Source organism: Aspergillus aculeatinus (assembly GCF_003184765.1).
Source record: "Aspergillus aculeatinus CBS 121060 unplaced genomic scaffold BO66scaffold_28, whole genome shotgun sequence".
Taxonomy (NCBI): Eukaryota; Fungi; Ascomycota; class Eurotiomycetes; order Eurotiales; family Aspergillaceae; genus Aspergillus; species Aspergillus aculeatinus.
In genome coordinates this window covers 335,416-347,809 of record NW_020291497.1, presented here as the reverse complement: position 1 = coordinate 347,809, position 12,394 = coordinate 335,416, and the positions used below count along the sequence as shown (strand labels likewise).

Genomic DNA, 12,394 nt, shown 5'->3' with positions numbered 1-12,394 from the left:
AGCTGAAGCCGAAGCCGAAGCCTTCGGTGGCAGGTCACGTGACCGGAGCACGTCCTGTCTCCAGCAAGCAGGGTCTGGATGGTTCACGGTCGCATTTTCATATCTCAACACAGGATGGCTTCCCAAGACATCCATTCCAACTATGAGACCTCTCTTCACACGCGGATTCACTCGCAGCCGTTGATTTCCAACGTCTTTAAAACTTTCGCGTCGTATCACGTGATGGCTACCATGTGCTTGGAAGATGCCCGAGGCACTCGTCTACGCTCCAGCTTAAATGTGAAGCTCTCTGGAATTTGAACCGCTTTCTCTCCCCCATCTCAGTCTTTCTATCCAACGGTCATCATGTGTGCTGGTACATCAGCCCAGTTTCATCAAAACACCTCCCGGAATGATCACACTGTTTGTCTAAGAATTGATTATGGATTTTGGTTGGTAGGAAAACAAACACGAAAGGCAAGAATTGTCAAGCATCTCTAAAGCGCCGCCCGGCTGAGCTCTAACCAGCAAACACAAATATGCTCCACCCATTAGCCTGATGCTTCTTTCCTCAAGAATAACTCGGGACTTTGTGTCTCGTTTTCTATGGTATCTATTTCGAAGAAGACAACATCCCTTCGCACCTTGTTCTTTACCTCCCGCTCCCCAAGGGACTCAACCCCAACCCTCTCTTTCCCTAACAGCCCCTCAAGCCGGAGACAAATACCCCCACAGGTCAGCCAACTGCTCTAAGGAGTCCTTGACGCTAGCCTGGAACCGCGTGGCCCGGAGCACAGGCCGGTACTGCACGTCGGCGAGGTCGATGAACAGCCGCAGGACCTCGCGGGGGCGCCGCAACTCGACCAGCTGGCCGTCGCGGTCGGCGAGGACGGGCTCGCCCTCCTTGTACTTGATGAAGTTCAGCAGGGCAGGGTGGTCGGCGGGGACGTCGTTCAGGACGACGGACCGCAGCTGCGGGGGCACGGTGGCGCCGCGGTCGCTGACAGAAGCAGAAGCGGAGCTGCTCATCATGGAGATGATGCTGCTGGAGCTGGTGCCGCTGGAGCTGCTGGTGGCCGACGAAGAGGCCAGGCTGGCGGCCTCGACGGGGCCCAGCATGAGCGCCGGCAGCCAGTCGTGCGGGTGGCGCTTCATCGACAGGAACATGGTGATCAGCGCAACGCGGTACACCACGGCGGACCACCAGAGCGGCTGGTCCGCGGGGGGCATCAGGCGCACCAGGCGCAGGATCTGGCCGCAGTGGACGAGCGCCTCCTCCTCGCTGTCGTGGGCGATGGTCGCCGGACAGGCGCCCAGCGGACACGGGCCGGATCCCCGCGGGTTGGGGGCCTCGGGGCGCGCGGGGGGCCCGCGCAGCAGCGCGGCCTCGATGCTGGGGAAGCTCGCCATCGCGTTCAGCGCGATCAGGTGGTACATGACCAGCATGGCTAGGCCGGCCGGCGAGTTGGTGTTGGCCGAGTGCACGGCCAGGTTGAACCATTCGGGCAGCAGGGCCTGCACCTGGTCGAGCTGGGCGTGGATGGCCGGGTTGGACAGGCCCTGGGTGCTTTTGCGCCAGCGCACCGGGCAGTTGGGGAAGGACTGCAGCCACTGGCGCAGGTGGCAGACCATCCCGTGTAGGGGGACGAGCAGCAGACGCAGATATTGCAGGGGCAGCCGCGTGCCTCGTCCGGGGCGCAGCTCGCCGTTCATGAAGCAGGTATACAGGTCGCGCAGGCAGATCGGGGGTTGGGTGGCGAAGGCCTCGGGCGCGAGACGTGCCCAGTCACTCTCGGAGCCCGCCTTCCACAGTCGGTCGTCGGCGGGTAGTGACTCGGTCAGCGTGTCCACGGAGAAGCTGAGTGGAGTGTCGTAGAACAGGCTCCATTCTTGATCTGCTATCACCCACGCGTACGTGAGTCTGTCCGATGAAGTCAGTGGACAGTCTATGATGGCAAGCAGAAAGCTGCTGTCACTCACCGCGAGTTCATCTCCTCCTCCTTCCATTGCGCCCATTGTTGGTTGAGCCCTAGACTGCTGCTAAGAAGGCTAGGAGTGTCGCCGTTGTCAAGGGAAGGAGGCTTTCGGTGTAGTAACTATATTACTGCCGGTCAGTATTCCCATTCGACATGGGGTCATAGCCCAAGATCAGAAAGACTTGCCTGAGTGTACATCTGCCGGTGAGCGCAAGAGGTCTGTGGCCAGTGGAAAGGCAGGTTAGCAGATGAGATGGCGACATGAAAAGGCAAAATCATGCGACATATCGTCGGACTCACCCGCATGAGCCATCGCTCACCAGACCACATCCCCAGATAAAGCAGCAAAAGAGCGCAATGAGACACGATATCCGGTCTCGTGCTGGCCATGTCTCCTTCCATCATATCGGACAGTGCAGTGCGACACGTCTCCGTCAACCCGGTCGCGAAAATATGCAATTCTGGGGCTGGAGAGGCCGTAGCCCCGATCGCAATCATCAGCAGAAGCATGATGCCGGCGGCCTTGACGTCGTGCGGAAGATCATTCATGAGCGTGTTTGGGTCTTGCACCTCCCCGCTCGACAGGCCAAAGTACTGCTCGAAGCAGGAGACCTGGGCTCGTAAGAGGTCATCCAGCGCCTTGGCTGGAGGTAGGGTCACGATGGTGAGGTTGAGTGGACTGAGTCTCCGGCCGTGGCTGCTGTGTTCCCGCGAGTGGACGTTGCGGGTCTGCATCAGTAGTAGTTGGGTCACCACCAGGAGGTTGTCGCGGGTGGTGTCCGTGATAGGGTCTACGGCCGGTGGTGTGGCGATCGAGGAGGCACTGGACTCGGTGCTGCCGGTATTCCACGGCTCTCGCGAATTGAGCGTCTGCTCGAATTGCTGCAGGCTGAGGCGCATCTGGCTGCTCCAATCTTCCCCCCAATGCCGTGGCTGCCCTGGACATAGAGAGACAAGGGGGCTGTTGCGCCCGCAACTCGAGGATTTGCGCGGAGAGTGACTCAGCGGAGGGACGGTCATGGGCTCCAGGTATGATTCCCACAGGACATCGCTTGTGGAATAGCTGATGAGCTCGCTGATGAGGTCGAGGTCGGGTGTGGACTGATGCGGGGCGTCCTCATCCAGGACCATGGCCAAGGGCATATGTAACGATGACTCTGGAGTAATCTGCTGTAGCCACTCGGTGGACAAGTGCGTCGTCTCCTCGGTGCTGGGGTAAGGGACACTGGCTGCTTGAAGGCGTAACAAGCCGTCCGGACTGCCGGTCTCCATGTCGGACCCTACTATTGCTGTGCTATCAGGCCCTACTAGGTTCTGTTTCGTTGTTTCCAGGGCAGTCTGCTGCTCTTCTCCCCGTGGGACGTCGTCGGGCCGTAGCCTTCGTAATTGGAGTTCGGCCGGGCGTTGCATGGCTCGCCGAGCAGAGCGCGGTTGGCAGACCAGCTGCTTACTGACGCATCGTGTGCAAGGCACCTGTGATACTCATCCTCTTGGTCAACCAATGATGCAAAGAAGCTACGCAGGGACTTCACAGCGCGCCTACCTTGCGATCGCATCGCGCCTTGGCCTTGGAGCAATGCGAACAAGCGATGTACCTGGTCTCGGCGGTCTTCATACTGATGGTGTTCGTAAATCCAAGCTTCTGTGCTCCATCGAGAGGTGGAGCTGGGCCGCCGGAGAGAAGATATAGGCCAGAGATGCGGAGAGAGATAGCCACGGAAGTATCCCTGTTCTATAGATTCCCCTAGAGTCTGCCTCGATTGAATCCAAGCGATCCTCCAAGTTGATCCTTCGAAGCCGTCAGCATTTCCCAGCTTCTCTGCTGTGGTTGCGGCTACCGCCATTGGATCGACAGGGTGAGAAGTGTATCAATCTGGTAATCTTCAGCCTGGCCATGTATCGCCACATTGCAGTTTAGGTTTGAGTTGGTCTGGAGGTGCTTCTCGACGTTCTCGGCGCAGTTTCGGCGATCCTGAATCATGGCAATCACATCACACATACTTCTCCCAGAGACAACGGAGAGAGACAGGGACACAACGATGTTGGGGTTACAAATTTCGCCCCCATGATCCTTCCGCCTAGCCTCGACCAGCATCAACATCCATACGAGCGTTATGGAGGCCTTGTTTGACCCCGCGACTGTTAGTGGGGGCGGTGGCGCCGAAGACCCTATCTCACTTCGCGTGGTTGAAGAAGCACGGAAAAAGAAATAGAAAAAAAAAAGGATCAAAGGCATTTGTCATCTGAGCCTACCTGAAAACTTACTAGTCACCGATATACTAAGATAAATTCGAGGAGTCTGATACAGAGAGTGGTCGAGTAGTCTCCTCCTGCAGGATCTAGCCAGAAAGCACGTCAGCCCACGTTGTTTGTTGATTCTAGCGTGAGGCTTCCCACGCGGCGGAAGATGCGCCAAGATGGAGCTATTTCATCTAGGGTTACATTTACAGTACCTTGTAGTTAAGTTACTGTACATTGGTCCTTTTTCCACTTGGGATGGGGACCGTGCACCACTGCTTCGCCAACAGGCCGTCCATTAGTAATGCCTCTCTTATACTAGATGCCCCAAAGAATTCCCAGAGTAGAGTCGTAGATTCTTATTCCAACTGAACTGAAATCATCACTGACAACCAATTGACTATCTCATGGCCAATTTGCTACCACGACGGCTCAGCTAGTCTTGTTTGCTCCGGAACGTTAGACTGGGTTGAGTATTTACTTGATTGGGGAGCGCGTAAGCACTGAGTCTTATACTAGGTTATTACCTGGGCCGGACTTTCTGCCCCCTGCCCTCATTCGCTACATTGTCCGCTCCATTTCTGCAAGCCGATTCTTCTGCCTGCACCTAAATCCTTCGTTCTTTTGATCGGTCTTTGATCTAGTTTAGCACGTGATTTGTATACAGGAGTAGTAAGTTCTCTTGTACTTTAATGAGGCCGTCGGACAGGATTGGAAGGATGACCGGACTTCCCCCCCCGTCCAGCCACGCCTACTTGCACGGACAGTCTGGGTTAATATCGAGATAGAGACAGGTTTCCCACCAACACAAGTGCTTAAATGGAATTCAAGAGGGGTAAAAGTCTATTGATAGTGCTTGTTCACGGAGAGATGCTTGAGCCAATGTCTTTTCTGCGCAACACACTCTCCCGCCCTAGGCCTGTCGAAAGTGCGGACACGTCTTGAGGATGATTCCTTCAGAGTTATACGCAGTCAAATCCGGAGACCTGTAGCTAGTATACTTGGATCTCACACTGACTCATGTTTTTCAATGGTATAAGCTGGCGAATCCCTGCAGAGCGTTCAGTCGCAGTTCTCACTATACACCTTGCTCATATCTCAGAATCGTCGAGACCTAGGCCTTACCTGGACGATCGATACAGCCTGAATGTATCTCCCAAGCGAGAGAGCCCGCTCCAAATCCCGATCCACAAAGGATGACATACCTAGAAATGAGGATCACTAGCTAGGTGTAACTTACTAGCCATTCCTCATCAATTGGGAAAGTCTCAGAATACCCGTGGTGTCCCCCCTCATCCCACAAGCCGAGTCAATCCAGCCGAAGCCATGTCCACAGCTACGGTGCATCGATACGGTGTTTCGCTCTATGCTGAGGTTCAGGATAATCGAAGGATGAAGCTAGCGGTACAGCCTGACCACTCACCAGCAGATATGGCGTAGTTATTTCTTTTACTTGCTCTTTCTGCAGCTCTATTCACCCCTCAATCTACTGCTTGATCGTCATATCACCACGTGGTTTGGGGGCACGGCATCTGGCCCGTCGATGTCGATGATCGGTACCGTACGGAGTAATTATTAGGTAGCTGGAGTACGTTACACGTACTGAGTCTCAATTCCAAGATTTTGCATCATGCCACATTCCGCAGAGGCTCTTAGGCCGGGAGATGCAGTCAGCAAGCTAGAATTCTTCAGATATGCATATACGAGCGCGTAGTTGAGGTATCGACTCCTTGCTTGAACGTCACGGCCACTAGTTAGGCTGGAGGTATACGATCCGTAATCTTTCAATCTTTCCGTCCACCCGAAAGTGCGGATTGGGAGAGGCAGTGCCGACTCCCCGCTCGGACCTCATTTGACGGGACTGTTTTTCCAAGTCCTCCCGCTGTATTGTATTGTAACGGGCTATCAGATCCATCATTCAAGCTAAGGAGTGAGTACAGGGTAGGTAGGAAGGTAGCTTCAGCAGTCACGACAGCCAATTGCTCAGGATGCAAGCACTAGCTATCGGTGGCTAACTTAGTGTCTCTGCTTGGTAATATCTCTGTCAGGCTGCATTACTAACTGGATTATACCTAGTTAGCCCATGAGGGCTTCCCTACTAATGATCTCCGGAGGATCACCTCGCGTAGACTAGGGCTGATCGGGTCTAGATAACCTTGGGGGGCGGAGCATTTCCCAGCAGGGTCCGCAGTACTAATACTAAAACAAAAGCCTGCCATTTGTCCAGATGAAACCACGCGGTCACGCGATTAGTGGGATTTCTTTTTCTATCTCATTTCCATGCACTGGCTTAGCGTAGCCTTACCCCTCTTCACCCCCGGGGAAGAGAAAACGAGAAAAAAAAGTGCCGTGGTCTCACCTATGCAGGACGCATGCATGGCCCTCCTTCGGTTTGCTTAACGAATTGCACGTACTGTACATACGCAAAATCAGCAACTGATTCTTCCCCGTGGTTTCAAATCCGACCCCTTGTTGTGGATATATCCCAATTCATTGGTGACTAACAATAGCTTGATCCATTCCCGCCAACCAGAAAGGAAAGAGTCTCAGTAAGGGATGCAGAATTCCGTAAGGCCAACCATCCACGCGTGTGTGTCACCCAATTGCTGACCAACAGCAGGGCAGAGCGACTGATCCCCGGGGGATGCCAAACTGTTTCACGGATCTTATCGAGTCTTCACGCAATTGTTGTGTCCTGTGTAGCTCCAGGAGGGAGCCATGTGCATCAGGCCACAGCCCATGCTTCACTCAATAGTCAAGGGGACTGATTGCTCGGTCGTAGGTTTGTCAGCATAGGTGCTGTCTGCCTCCACTCGAGAGCTGGCATCAGGACTAAGATGTCTTGGAATGTAACCCAAGGCTAGCGGGCGGTCACCCCCAAGCTCTGGATTGCGTGCCAATTCTCTCGGCAACGAAGCCCTAAACCCATGAGGATGGAGGGGGTGGGTGCTGAGTTGGATTCGGTCCGTCTCCGATGGAGGATCCTTTTCTCTTTTTTTGCTTTTTCTGCTGTGACTTGGTCATCCGTTCTCCCGTTGAACATAGCCCATCCGCAGATTATCAGAGTACGTGTAAGCACGCCGCGCAGTCACAGTTTTACATTCCACGGCCTCGTCGTCGCATTGCAGGCTGTAGCTTAGCAGCATTCAGTCGATCTATCAGTGGCCCGCTCAATTGCCACGAGGCAAATTGGTTCGTCGCTTCCCAAAAGCAAAGCCCACGTGGAATTCGCCGGATGTACCCCAGCGGAGGCGAGAGCAGATTCGATTTTCGAACGCACGAGCCCTCACCTGCACCCCTTGTTTCACTCTCATGGCCAAGGCACGCAAGGCTGCTTTCTTCAAACCAAGCAACGTTCCAAGCACCTCGGCAAACGTCCATCTCCTGAAGCACAGTTATCCCCAAGAGCCTTCGCCAAGTGCGGCTGAAGCGTAAGGACTGGTGGTCAACTCAGTCCAACGTACCGTACTTTTTCTGCCACAAGACTGACTGGTCTGCTGCAGGAGAGGCAGGATTTTGGGACGCTGAGCCGGATCAGTCATCCTGCAGGGAAAGAACGGAGTCCGTTCTAGAGGCAAGGACTTACCTTGCTTAGCATAGGGCTCAGCGCTTACGTGCTCGGCAAATCCCTCAAGAAATGAGAGTTATCAATTCGGGTTCGCTGTGCCATCCGCATCTAGTTAAACGCTGTTGGGATTGACTGCGGGATTTCGCTCGTGCAGTATGCTTCCGGCGTGGAGGTCGCTCTCTATACTCCGTGGACCCTGACGCAGAAGGTGGCTGGTTTCGTCCTGTCTCAAATATCTCCATTCGTCCGTGCATCAGGTCTTGGAAGGTGGAAATGAGAACTTCTGAGACGAGGATTTGCTATCCACAGTTCTACATAGGGGAATGAACCACAAGCCCACGTCGCCCGACAGCGTTTCCTTGTTTTCGCAAGTCAACCAAACGAACCAACCTTGGTGGTTACACCGTGTAACCCATGGATAACTTCGGGACCTGATTCGCTGTTCAACGGCGTGCTCGATGCAGCAATGGTACTAGGTAAGGTACCTAGTAGTTTTAGCGGGTGAGGTTCGTTGCTATTGCCTGTTTCCACGTGGTACGTGGTATACACTAACTAGTAGCTTTCCTACAACCCACATGGCAGCTACAACTCCTACTGAAGAAAGGGGTGGATCTACTCCACTCAACCATCGCATCGGCTGACCTTACACATTTCAAATCTATGCTGAGTTCTTTTCGCATTGGTGTCTCACTCTATTCAGCATGCTCGCTCCGTGTAGAGGCCGTCAAGTCAATGGACCCAGACAAGTTCACGCGATCTCTCCCTTCTGACTCTGTTTCATGAAAATGCGTTCCGTCACACAGCAGGGTCGTGTGAGGTTCATCCTGGCCTTGCTTCAGGCCGGAGCCGGCTCGTGACGTTTGCCAATTGATCCCAGCCGTTCGATTTACACCGGAGCTACAGAGCACACCTCCCACAAGGCTCAGGTTCCACCTTATGGTGCTCAACGACCCTGGACCGACTCAGGATCTGGCTTGAGTGCGGAACATCGTTAGACGGGTTCAACTCGAAGAAGCTCGTCGGTTTGAGCGAGACCACCATCTTCTCGACTGGCATGACCGGAAAGTCTGAGCCAATGTTAGCAATCCCCAGGTGTCCCCCAGATAAACAAACGGCAGCACACATACCTTCCGGACGGGTGATGTGCGTGGTGCCAAATGTGTGCCACAGCACGATATCCGCGTTCTCCACGGACTGCTGGCGTTGACTCCACACCCCTAGCCCCGTGTCGTCCGTGCTCTGGTTGGTGAACTCCCCGGCCGCGTAGAGCTCTTCGTCGCGGTAGTCCGTGACCCAGATCGGCTTGGTGGTGAACCGTCCCCGGCGGGAGTTGAAGGTCTCCGGCCCCATGATGAGCATCTGGCTCGGGGACGCGTGCAGCCGGTACCCCACTGGTTCTCCGGAGATGGCGTTCGTCCGGTTGGGGTTGATGATGCGGTACGTTCGGTAGGCGGCGAGATTGAGCTCGTAGCCTCCGGGTTGCGTGATGGCGGTGGTGGTCCTGCGGAACGCGCAGCCTTGCGGGTCGTCGACGGTGGGGTCGTCGCGGACGGGGAGAACGTCGTCGTAGACGACCGTGTTGCCGGTGCCGTCGAGAGCGGGATCAATGCAGAGGTTGAGCAGATGTTGATGGTTGACGGCCAGCACGCCGGGGGCCACGACGGTGCCCCAGGGCGAAGCGGTGTGGCGGGCAATGGGCATGGTGGACATGATGCCCGTGGCTTTGACCTCCACATGGAGGTTGGCGGCCTGGTCCAGCACGAAGGCGAGAATGTACTCGTAGTTCATCACGGTGGCCGTGCACTGGACGACGAGGGTGCGGTTGCGCACCGTCGACGCCTGGCCGTTGCGCATGTTGGTGTGCTTCCAGCCGATCCCCTCGTCCACCTCGTGCATGCAGATCACGTTCTTCATCTCGACGGGCTCGCCGGTCCCCGTCGTGCGGATCCCGTCGAAATAGGCGATTTGGCCGAGACAGTCGCAGCCCAGGGTCAGGGTGTTGGAGGTCAGGCCGAAGCCCGTGTCGCCCAGGTCGAACGCCTGCTTGCGACGGTACGGGGCCCGCGGGTCTCCGTACGGGACGGTCATCTCGCTCATGGAGACTCGATGGAAGAGCGACCGGCCGTCGTAGAAGACGTTGTGGAGCACGGGTCCCTCGCGCACCGTCCATCCCAGGTGGAAGGACCATTTCTGCCAGGTGATCTGGCGTACGTCGATGCGAAACGACGGACCCTCTGGTTGCTCGACATATAGCGGCTTTAGGTCCTGGCGGAAATAGGGCTTGCCTAAGAGGCTCTCGCTGTACTCGACTGGCTCCACGGCGTCCCAGGGAACCGTTTCCTGATCGAGCTCCGCCCCCGCCCCTCGTGGCAGCCTTTCGATCTCTACCAGTTCGGCGGTATGGGCGTCGAAGATGGGCGCAAACGCCATGGGGAGAGAGTAGTGGTTCGCCTCCGGATCATCGTTGAGGACAGCGTACATGTAGCACTGGTAGAGACGACGGGTTACATCGGGACTGTCGGTCCCGTACAGCCAAGGGTCGTTGACCACCGATGCCCTGCGGTTGTCAGATTCTATGTGCGATACCTTGTATAATGGGAGCGGGGAGGGCATGATTTGGCCAGAGAGCGCTGCTCACCCCTCGGGTAGTTTGAGCTTCTTCACCTCAGCACGAACCCGCGGATGCTCATTGCAGGCCTTGTGAATGCGCTCGAATTCCTCAAAGTCTGCAGGCCCTTGAACCTCGGGATACTGGCGGTCTTCTTCAACAGTACCCTTGGTTACGTTGACTTTCGCCTTGCACAACGTGGCATTCCCTTGCTGATGGTAGTAGATGTAGGCTCTCCGCGGAGGGGCTGGTGAGCCTTGCGTGCTAGCATTCAGGTATGCCAGGAGTGAAGCTTTGGAGGGCTCTAGAAGATCAATGACCTTGAAGTGGATCGGGGTAGTCTTGTGATGAGCTCGCAAGATTTGTGCTGCTTTGCGCAGCTCATTCGGGGCGAGGGGGTCGAGAGGGTGAGACATGGCGATATGGGTATTAGGCAGTGAAGCAGCGTAAATAGTAGGTAAGGAGAGAGTTTAAATAAATACTGCACCATACTAGAGTTTCCTAAGCCTTTGCTAGACTTTATATACCAGGTCTACCTGTCTCCGGGTGCACAATTGATGCTGATTTATACATGGTATGGATGACTTCAAGGCAGTCGGTGGGACATAACCTTGAATCAAGGTACGCTGGCCTATTCTTGATTTGGATCAACTTACGCCAGTGAATCACATCGCCAGCCATCCAATGAGTCTCTTGCATTAACTTGCAGCTTCTGCGACCGGGATCAGGACGTGGGTGAGTGATAGGATATTGAGATGGTTGCCCACTCGGGAATGGTTTCCAACAAACTGGAATAATCCCCGATAGAGGCGTGCTTAGCCACAGTAGTTTACACAACAAGGCAATAATGCTAACGAGGCAACACTGATCCAGGCAAGCTTAATTCCTGATTTCTTCGCAAAGCCAAATCCCAAAAGACACCCTTATTCGAAGTCAAAAAGCCTTGATCAGCGATACTCCAGGCAGGCCTCACCATGACGTCACTCCCATCTAGAATAATGTCCTGGACGTGAGAACGGTATACGGAGTACTTCGCAATGGAACGCAAAAGTCCAACCGATGGGAGTCTGATCATCGAACTTCCTAATGATCTGATCTCCGGCTCCTATCTCATCCTTTCCAGTGTTGGGAATGGCTCGACTATCTAAGGCACCGATGTGACCTCCCCGAATATAGCAATTGACCCCACAATTAATTGAAGCTAGTAAAGTGATGTGTCCAGTGTTGAAAGAAAGGGTCAAGCAGGGATTCACGGTGATAATGAGTGACACAGACCAGACAATTAGATTGCCTGCATCAATCGTCGCCATTGTCCCAGTGATGGCCTTCCATTTGCCAACTGGGATACTCACGCAGCATCCAGGAACAGGCTTGACCACCCTCTTCTCACCCCCAACCCCGCACGATGCGGCACGACCTCGGATCGACCCATCCAGTGGGGTGATAGCCTTGATAAGAGGTCTGTTAGCAGTTGAAAGCATTTCCTATTGGGGACAAGCCCATTGGCGAGTTCCCCATTTTGGGAAACGAGGCCACTCGCTTGGACAGTGAATCCGTGGTCGCCAGGGAGTCCAGATCCCCTTCCGGTGGTGTGTAAGCTATCACCAACTCCCCCAGATCCTTGGCGGCGCCTATCGGGAGCTCGTCGCTTCTGCTGTGCACTGTGCACTACACGCCACTACGTACGGTACATCCATTTATATGAAGTGATAGTCCTGGCTCGAGTTGGATGATCATCATTTTGACAATTGCAACCGACACCCCCATCAATCTTCACCATGTCCTTCAATCCCTCCAAGTACAGCGACGAGGTCCAAAAAGTGTCCAAAGACACCCCACTCGAAGAGATCGTGTATCTGCTCAAGCGGGACGGCGGGGTTTTCATCAAGAACCTCATACCCGAGGGTGACGTCGACCAAGCCCATGAAGAGGTCAAGTCGCGACTGGACGAGGATGTCGAATGGAACGGTTCATTCTTTCCAGGCAAGCCCTTGGCAGTTGCGAGAAAAAAAAAAGAAAAAAAAA

The 12,394-nt window shown here is 54.8% G+C and overlaps 4 protein-coding genes across 4 annotated transcripts in view; 1 reads left to right on the top strand and 3 right to left on the bottom strand.

Moving 5' to 3' along the window:
- Window positions 1-583: 583 nt before the first annotated feature.
- On the bottom strand, window positions 584-3,454 carry BO66DRAFT_101836 (uncharacterized protein). Its single transcript, XM_025641767.1, has 3 exons — window positions 2,142-3,454; window positions 1,960-2,075; window positions 584-1,900 (listed from the first exon to the last, which is right to left on the bottom strand). Exons 1-3 carry the CDS (start codon window positions 3,363-3,365, stop codon window positions 688-690), a joined length of 2,553 nt encoding a protein of 850 aa, XP_025503320.1. The 5' UTR covers window positions 3,366-3,454; the 3' UTR covers window positions 584-687.
- Window positions 3,455-3,679: 225 nt separating this feature from the next.
- Window positions 3,680-4,251, bottom strand: BO66DRAFT_101825 (uncharacterized protein). The gene has a single exon (XM_025641766.1). It carries the CDS (start codon window positions 4,189-4,191, stop codon window positions 3,790-3,792), a length of 402 nt encoding a protein of 133 aa, XP_025503319.1. The 5' UTR covers window positions 4,192-4,251; the 3' UTR covers window positions 3,680-3,789.
- A 4,085-nt stretch (window positions 4,252-8,336) lies between these two features.
- BO66DRAFT_452992 (uncharacterized protein) lies at window positions 8,337-10,785 on the bottom strand (the record flags this gene model as incomplete). Its single annotated transcript, XM_025651970.1, has 3 exons — window positions 8,337-8,828; window positions 8,889-10,318; window positions 10,400-10,785. 3 exons carry the CDS (start codon window positions 10,783-10,785, stop codon window positions 8,659-8,661), a joined length of 1,986 nt encoding a protein of 661 aa, XP_025503318.1. The 3' UTR covers window positions 8,337-8,658.
- A 1,312-nt stretch (window positions 10,786-12,097) lies between these two features.
- Window positions 12,098-12,394, top strand: part of BO66DRAFT_420937 (phytanoyl-CoA dioxygenase family protein) — a 1,329-nt gene continuing 1,032 nt past the window's right edge. Inside the window, exon 1 of the mRNA XM_025649919.1 lies at window positions 12,098-12,352. Coding sequence (XP_025503317.1) covers window positions 12,148-12,352 — 205 coding nt within the window. The 5' untranslated portion in view covers window positions 12,098-12,147. The remainder of the gene's footprint in view (window positions 12,353-12,394) is intronic.

What these genes read in the sequence shown, in the direction of transcription:
- BO66DRAFT_101836 (XM_025641767.1), bottom strand. Translation starts at nt 3,365, where the DNA reads ATGCAACGCCCGGCCGAACTCCAATTACGAAGGCTACGGCCCGACGAC. An exon ending in ACCGGCAGATGTACACTCAG is followed by an intron (nt 2,076 to 2,141) that starts GCAAGTCTTTCT and finishes GCAGTAATATAG; the next exon opens with TTACTACACCGAAAGCCTCC. An exon ending in GAGGAGGAGATGAACTCGCG is followed by an intron (nt 1,901 to 1,959) that starts GTGAGTGACAGC and finishes TTCATCGGACAG; the next exon opens with ACTCACGTACGCGTGGGTGA.
- BO66DRAFT_101825 (XM_025641766.1), bottom strand. Translation starts at nt 4,191, where the DNA reads ATGCCTTTGATCCTTTTTTTTTTCTATTTCTTTTTCCGTGCTTCTTCA.